This window comes from Mastacembelus armatus, chromosome 6 (assembly GCF_900324485.2).
Source record: "Mastacembelus armatus chromosome 6, fMasArm1.2, whole genome shotgun sequence".
Lineage (NCBI taxonomy): Eukaryota > Metazoa > Chordata > Actinopteri > Synbranchiformes > Mastacembelidae > Mastacembelus > Mastacembelus armatus.
The window spans coordinates 359432-367222 of record NC_046638.1 but is presented as its reverse complement, the minus strand read 5'-3'; the positions used below and the strand labels follow the sequence as shown (position 1 = coordinate 367222).

The following is a 7791-nucleotide window of genomic DNA, read 5'->3' as shown; positions in this document are numbered from 1 at the left end:
ACCAGACTGTGACTTTCTTCCCTCGACATCATGTGAAAAAGATGAATGTGAGGTTTCGTGTTATAATCTAACCCCAGTAAATTAATCTCAGGTGTGTGAGTGTGTGCTAACCGCTCAGCATGGTGCAGCTTAGTAATAATTCATAGGAACTTTACCGGGCTGCGATGAGATAAAGAGGGGCACATCTCCATGGTGACAACCCCCCAGGCCTGCAAACACACAACACAGCACACACCTCCTGTCGGGTCATTAGACTCACAGTGAGTGGTTATCATCAGCATGCACAGGTCGTACCAGCCGCTACAGCCCGTCACCAACCGCTACCTGCAGCAGCGATGGGACCAGAACAACTACGAGAACCACCGCAGGAAGGTAGGAGGGCGTAGAGGGGGAGGTGGAGGGGTGAGCAGGGATGAATGAAGTCTCAGTCTAGTGCTGGGGGATTTTGGTTGATCTGCTGAGGAGGAGGTGCAGGGCTGAGGAAGCTGTGGCTGGACATGAATTTGTTCTGGAGAAAGATGTTTGGTAGTTTGGAGACGTTGACGTCACATTAAAGACAATAAAGTCCAAATCAACCAGACAGAACAAAACAACATTAGAACAGATGTTTTCTCAGCAGTTTGCAGCACCTCTGTGCCAAACCTCATTTTAGATGCAAACTGTTGGAGTTAATGATTCATGCTGATTTGAGTACAATAGTTTTCTGGTCAGGTTTTATAAAAACAGGAAGATTTCAGCTTTGACTGGTGATTTGATACCGTGGCTCCTCCTCTGGTCACGTCTGCGCAGAATCTGGTTGGAAGAAGTGTCACAAAATCAAAATGGCATTCAGGATATTTTGGCTTTAGTTTTGCACAGTGGCAGTGACACATCCTCCATCTTTATCTGCAGTCTGTGGTTCAAAGACCTCAGTATCATATTTCCATCTTAGCAAAGCAGAACAGCTGCAACCCTCCCAACAGCAGCTGACATTTATTTAACAATAGTAAAGAATGATTCATTATTCCCTGAGGTAAACTAACTCACACACATATTAAACTGATAGTCACTGACAAATAAAAACAACTTATCTGAGTTGATTCCTTCTGTCCTTTAAAAAACTCTGGTGTCCTCCAGTCTTTTCTGCCACTGCAGCCACATTGAGTCTTTTATAGACACCTGACAGAAGCAACAGAGCAACATGGTTGATTTGTTGGTTGGACCAGATGTAATGTTTGGTTGGTGGAGACCTGCTGACCCTGGTATGACCTGCAGCTGCATTTCTCTTCCCTGCGTCTACCTGTGCAGGTGAGCTCTGCCCTGCCCGTAGTGGACACCAAAGGCCTGAGGACGCCAGCTCATGTCCAGCTCAAACTGAAAAAACTGCAGGTGAGTAGTCAGCTGTCACTACCACTTCCTGTCACTTTCTATCATTATAAAACACAGTAAAACAGTATGAAACACTTTAAATAGTAAGAACCTGATGAGACTAAAATGTGTTGGTCATCCTGTCCTGCCATTTAACACTGATTTTATGAAAAGTGTGTCTGTGTTTAAACTCCTGGTTGATGTGTTCAGCTGCAGGGTGAGCGGCTGTCGACCATCAACAGAGATAACCGCCTCCTGGCCTCCAGAATGGCTGACATAGTTTGCTCTAAAGGCTTGGTGGACCACCAGAACCAGTACCACCCGAGAAGGTAAGAATATGAATTGGTTGTGGCCAAATCCACTGACAGCAGGGAGAATCCAAAGAGTCCATCAAAGGTAAATAAATAGGGGGCTCATGAGAGAAGTGGAGGCGGGTGTGGTTGGAATGGGACTCAGGACTGGGTAACCAGGGAATGAGTGGCAGGTGTGTAGGGTAGAATCCGGGGAAGTCTGAAGAGCAAAGACAGTTCATGGAAAACTAGTATCTGGACTGGACTGTGACACTGTCTCCTGTGGCCTGATTCATTGAGCAGCAGCACTGGGAGCCACAGTACAAGCAATAATATCACTTTTTATATTGATCTGCCTGGAAGCCTGTGTGCTGCACGGTGGCCTTCACAGTGAAACCTCAGCCTCTTCAACATCGCTATGATGAGGCCAGTTGGGCCTTTCCATAATTGATGTGACCAGCCCTGCTCTGTTATGGTGCTGAATTATTGATCTGGAGGTGGAAGTGATGGCGGTGACAGCCCCTGGTAGTTATCCACCCTCACACTCGCCTGGAAAATCTTTCATCATGACAGGAGCTGTAAAGCTTCAGTGATACCTGAAAAATCTTCAGCTTAGTAAAACATGTTCTTGACTTTTAGAGTCACGGCTGTGGGTCAGTGTGTGAACAGTCGCTCACGATCAAATGTGCTGTAGATGTAATTTCTCTGACAGCTCATGCAAACGTGCTTTATCAATTTATTCTGGAGTCCAGCATCAGATTTTCTTAAAATAATTAACGCTGATGATCATTTGATATTTCATTTCTCTTTAATTACGACACACTGACAATATAATGCTCAGAAACCACAACCCTGAGACTTTCAATAAGCCAACCATCTATCTGCAGTTTGTATTTGAACAGTGGAGCCACAAAGTCTGCACTTACAGCTTTATTTCAGACTGTCTGCTGCGAGGTTTGTGCGTATGATGCATATGAGCTTCAGGTTGGTATCTGACTCATGTTTCCTCCTCAGTCTCAATGCTGACAAGAGGAGGGAGGAGCTTCTACTGGTCAGCCACCAGAATCTGGCCATCTACCAGAGACTCACGTCCCGCCAGTCGGAGTACCACCGCCAGCTGTGGTTGGCGGACTGGGAGAGGGCGCAGCGTCTCAGGGATGACATTTCTCGATACCCCCGAGGGCTTGCAGAAAAACAGGTGAGAGTGGAAAATACAGAACGTGAAACTCTGAACATGTGCTGGGAAAACAAAACAAAGACTCTGAAATTCTAACTTAGTAAAAACACATCACTGGCCCAGGTAAACTTAGAGTGACTGTACATGTGAACCACCAGCGCTTGAAGATTTTAACTGAGAAGTGATTCAGGTCCTGCTCAGTGTCCATCAACACATAATTCAGCACATTGCATCAGAAACAGGAAGGGCCACTGCTGAAAGGAAAGGTACCAGACATAGGAGAAGCCTGGAGGACTGAATCAATGAGTGAGTGAATGAATGAATGAATGAATGAACGAATGAAAGAATGAAAGAATGAAAGAATGAATGAACGAATGAAAGAGTGAATGAACGAATGAAAGAGTGAATTAATGACTGAACGAATGAATGAATGAATGAATGAACGAATGAAAGAATGAATGAATGAATGAATGAATGAGAGTGAATGAATGAATGAATGAATGAATGAACGAATGAACGAATGAAAGAGTGAATGAACGAATGAATGAATGAGAGTGAATGAATGAATGAGTGAACGAATGAATGAATGAATGAACGAATGAAAGAGTGAATGAACGAATGAACGAATGAGAGAGTGAATGAATGAATGAGTGAACGAATGAATGAATGAATGAACGAATGAAAGAGCGAATGAATGAATGAAAGAATGAAAGACTGAATGATGAATGAATGAATGAACAAATGAAAGAGTGAATGAATGAATGGACTGTGAGAGTGGCGGTTGTGTGTGAGTGCTGATACACAGTGAGTGGAGCATGTGCGATCAGTGCTGTGTGTTTGTGTTGCAGAGGTCGCACAGGAAGGTCAAGTTTGCAGCAGCGGAGGGCGGCGAGCGTTCAGCGAGCAGCAGCAGCACCCACAGAGTATCCTGACGCTCCTTACAGTGGGCTCCTATGGGGACTCCTATGGGGGCCCTCATTAGTGCTGCTGGTCGTGTGACGGTTATAAACACGGTGCACTGAAATTATAGCACAATATCAACTCTGAACAGACTGATCTACTATTAAACAACAAACCTCATTATTATTTTAAAATGTCTTGAAACTCCAGCCGACATAGTCACAGTAAGCCAACATCTGTCCTGTGAGTCTGAAAAACCTTCTGTCACTGCTGGCGTCTCCTGACTGCTCCTTGTCCTGATGAAAAGTAAAACAACTTGATGGTGGTTATTAATGAACGAAAGTGAAGCTAATGCTGACATGGTGTTCAGGCAGCATTTTGGCATTGTGGGTATTTAGTGAGATGATGTTAATGCACCATGTCTTCAACCTTCACACAACCAATAGTCGCCTTGTGGAGCTGAGCCTGACAGGCTGAGTCTGACCTGCCGTGGTCCCCGCCTGTTTTCTGAGGTACCAAGCTGCTGGTTCTGTTCTGTGCTGAACCTTCATTACTCCAACATAGATTTAGACATAATAAAGTGGAATGACTGTGGATCACAGGGTGCTGCTGTGGTTGTTTCCTGTGGTTTGTGCTTCTTTAAATCCAGTGAAATCTCCTGGATTGTCAGCTGTGCCATTTATCACCAGACTTTGAATTGAGATTTGATTACATACCTGAGATATTTTGTCAGTTCAGTAAAATATGAGTTTCTCCAGCAGATGGCAGTAAATACACGTCTGTGTTCTGTGACCAGTTGAGCCAGAGAGGAAGAAGATTAATGAGCGTATTTACCAGAAGAGAAGAGTGTTGGAGCACCACAGGGCACCTCAGCTTGTTTGGCTTCTATTAGCAGAAACGTATTAAAGACAGAGGCTCAGAGACTGTGCAGAGACAGAGTCCAGGCTGAGACTCATGGTCCTGAACAAGCTACTGATCTGTACAGGTGATACACACTGTCAACATTTAGCCAGAATTTTCGCAGATCAAGTGATAATATGTTAAAATCTGACAACAAAAAGCAAAGGGAACTAGAGACCATGTGAAGGCTATAGGTGCCACAGTGTCTAAGTATTAGTGATGCTCCAGTCTGACATCCACAGACAAGTACACCGTCCACACAGGAGCCACCTGCCATCTACTCACTATCCGACCTGCTCGTCCAGGAGTCCAGGTGTCTGTGCTGATTTCCTTTTCTTTATATGTTGGTCTGACAGGATAGAAAGGCAGCACAAAATTAAACAGAGAACTCTGCTCAAAAAGTCATGACAAGCTCATGCATGTAAATATAATCAGCAGCTGCTAATAAACAAACTTAGCTAAGCCTGTGTTCCAGTCCAGCAGGATTAAACCTTTAAAACAAACTGCTCATGTCTCCCATCAATCCTCATAATGTAAAGCAGGAATCTTCATGAATAAAATCTGAATGTTCCTCCTGCCAGTGTCAGACATTCAGTGCGTGGAGTAAACACCTTTGACACCAGCGGTCTGTCCTGAGGTCTCCCCATGTGGGTCCAGTTAACCAGCGTCTGTAGCCCTTAACCAGCCGATAACTAGAGTCATCCAACGACTTTCATTCTGTTAAAAACAAAAAACACAAGTTCCACATGTACATGCATCCAGTCTCTGGACCTCCATGTTTTACAGCTGCTGACTTCATTAAAGTCAGACCAGATTTATTAGTGCACTATTTTAAACAGCACCCTGTACTCCAAAGCTTTCAGGAGCAATACTCAAGTGGCAGTATTACTTGGGTACTACAACACCGAGGTTTGAAGAGGGGAAACTGTGTTTAATCTCATATTCCTGTGACCTTTAGGTGTTTTAGGACAGAATTTATTCCCTACATGTTTGTTTTAGGTCTTTTTGTGATTATTCTGTAATATGCAACATCTGAACAAGATGGACCTGGAGCCCCTTACGTTAGAGGACTACTGTGAAGTTAGCTATAGGTTGGGTCTGCTACTGATATTCAACATTTGTAAAACAGGCAGATATTCTGCCAAACACTTTGCTCAGCCAACAAAAAGTTTCAATAGGCCCCTCTTTTCTACTGCTCCAATGAAAACCAGTTTGTGGACCTGTAAGCTGCATTAAGTTTAACATGTCAGACAACACGACCAAAGTCCACAATGAAACCCCTCAGAAAGTCTGTGCAGAACCTGAAGATACATACAATCTGACAGAGCCTGAAAGGATCTGCAGGAAGAATGGGACACACTGCCCAGATTCAGGTGTGTCCAGGTGAGACTGAAGCTGGAACTGTTGCCAGGGGCTTTTACAGTCCCAAGGCCCTCATACTTTGGGAACTGAGAGGTTTCAGTTTTGGATTTTCAGCAAAAAAGAAAAAAAAAGAGAAATTTAACAAAACTTTAACAGTGAAATGTGCAGGAAGTGAAGTGGTCTGTGCAGGTAAGTACCAGGCAGGTTGGTGTAGATCATGGTGGAGGTTCTCATGGAGGTAAGGGTTAGAGCTGCTGTAGCTTTAGGAGACTGTTGGTAAAGTTTTCAGAATTAAAACACAACTAATATAAAAGAGATCCAGGGACTGAGGACAGAGGGTTTCAGAAAGACCATAAAGACTAAGTTGTTGTGCTGTTGTTGACCCAACAGTTATTTTCTCAGTTTGTGTAATTTCTAGAACATTTATTTACTGTGTGTCAGCAAATGAAACAGTTCTCCATCTGCTGCTTGATTATTTGGGTTGGGTTGGTTAAAATGATGTCAGGGCAGTTTAGTCTCTCTGCTGTGATGTTTTTCATTTATTCACTCTGTTGTCATGGGCCGCCTGATTTTCTTCTTTGTTTTGGTCTGAGTGAGTAGTGATCTGACCTTTGGGATTTAATTGTGTGACAGGCTTGTCAAGGGAAACGGTGAACAGAGGAGTTGATTGGCTGGCAGAAACGAGGATTTCCCTAAGTCCAGGCAGAAAAAAACAAGCAGGGAGAATCAGAGGCTGCATGAACGTCCATGGGGAAACTGAGAAGTGGATATATACTGGACAGTAGATTAGGGAAATGGTAACAGGTGTGCAGGTGAGCAGTCACAGTAGATGGGACACAGGGGAAGGAATCCAGGGACATCTAGAGGCTGGACCAGGACAGGACTGGGACATGCACACTCTCCCAGGCAGGAAGGTAAACAGTCTTTCCTCTAGTGTGTCCTCCAGTGTGTCCTTCATTCTGTCCTCCAGTAACAGGATGTAGTGCTCACTGACTGACCCTCAGGCTGATGTACAGGCTGTTTTACTGTCTGTTTTGCTTTAACTGAGCTGCATCGACTCTGAGTTTCCACTTGTTATTTCCAGCAGAGTGACAGCAGCTTGCTGCCGTCCAGCTTTGCCTTCGTGTTTTATTGATGGGGAGGGAATGTGTGTGTGCTTATATTAATCACACTTTGGGAACAATTCGTGTTGATACGATCACAGTCAGACTCAGGCTTAACATTTAACGTGAAGCCTCATTCTGACAGGAGGGGGGTTAGGGATAAAATATTCCCTGTTGTTCCTGATAATAAAACTCATCACCATAGACAGAATATTAAACTTGATCTATCTGTAATAGACGTGGATGTTTCAGTAGGACGAACCAAAAGAGAGAGACATTAAATGTCAATATATTTCCATGAATCACAGAAAGAAGAAAAAGAGCAGAACTTCATTCAGAATACTGCAGTTTTTAAGTTTCCTTCAGTATCACAGTGATCAAACAGCAGCTGGCGATGAGACTCTGACAAATGTAAATGAATTAAGGCTAAAAATGGGATTTGACGAGGGTTTGTGTCGTCATACTGGTCGGTCAAACAGGCCCAGTGTGTTGATCCAGTGTGTTTTCATCAGATTGGCCAAAACAATTTTTGACTTTTTTGACAAACAGACAAACAGAAAGACAGAGTTAGTAACATGTTTACCGACTCCTTACTGACTGTCTCCCTCATTTCAAAAGCTTCAGGTGTCTGAATCTGTGTTACCCATGATTCTCTGCACTGCTGAGTAACGTTTTGTCCAGGATTATTGGACAGATGTTGACATCTGGTCTT

General features: G+C 43.8%; 1 protein-coding gene across 1 annotated transcript; it reads left to right on the top strand.

Moving 5' to 3' along the window:
* Nucleotides 1–277: 277 nt before the first annotated feature.
* si:ch211-284k5.2 (uncharacterized protein CFAP97D2) lies at nucleotides 278–3942 on the top strand. Its single transcript, XM_026312098.1, has 5 exons — nucleotides 278–372; nucleotides 1288–1368; nucleotides 1558–1676; nucleotides 2652–2835; nucleotides 3663–3942. The coding sequence occupies exons 1-5, from the start codon at nucleotides 280–282 to the stop codon at nucleotides 3744–3746; spliced, it is 561 nt and encodes a 186-aa protein (XP_026167883.1). The 5' UTR covers nucleotides 278–279; the 3' UTR covers nucleotides 3747–3942.
* Nucleotides 3943–7791: the final 3849 nt, after the last annotated feature.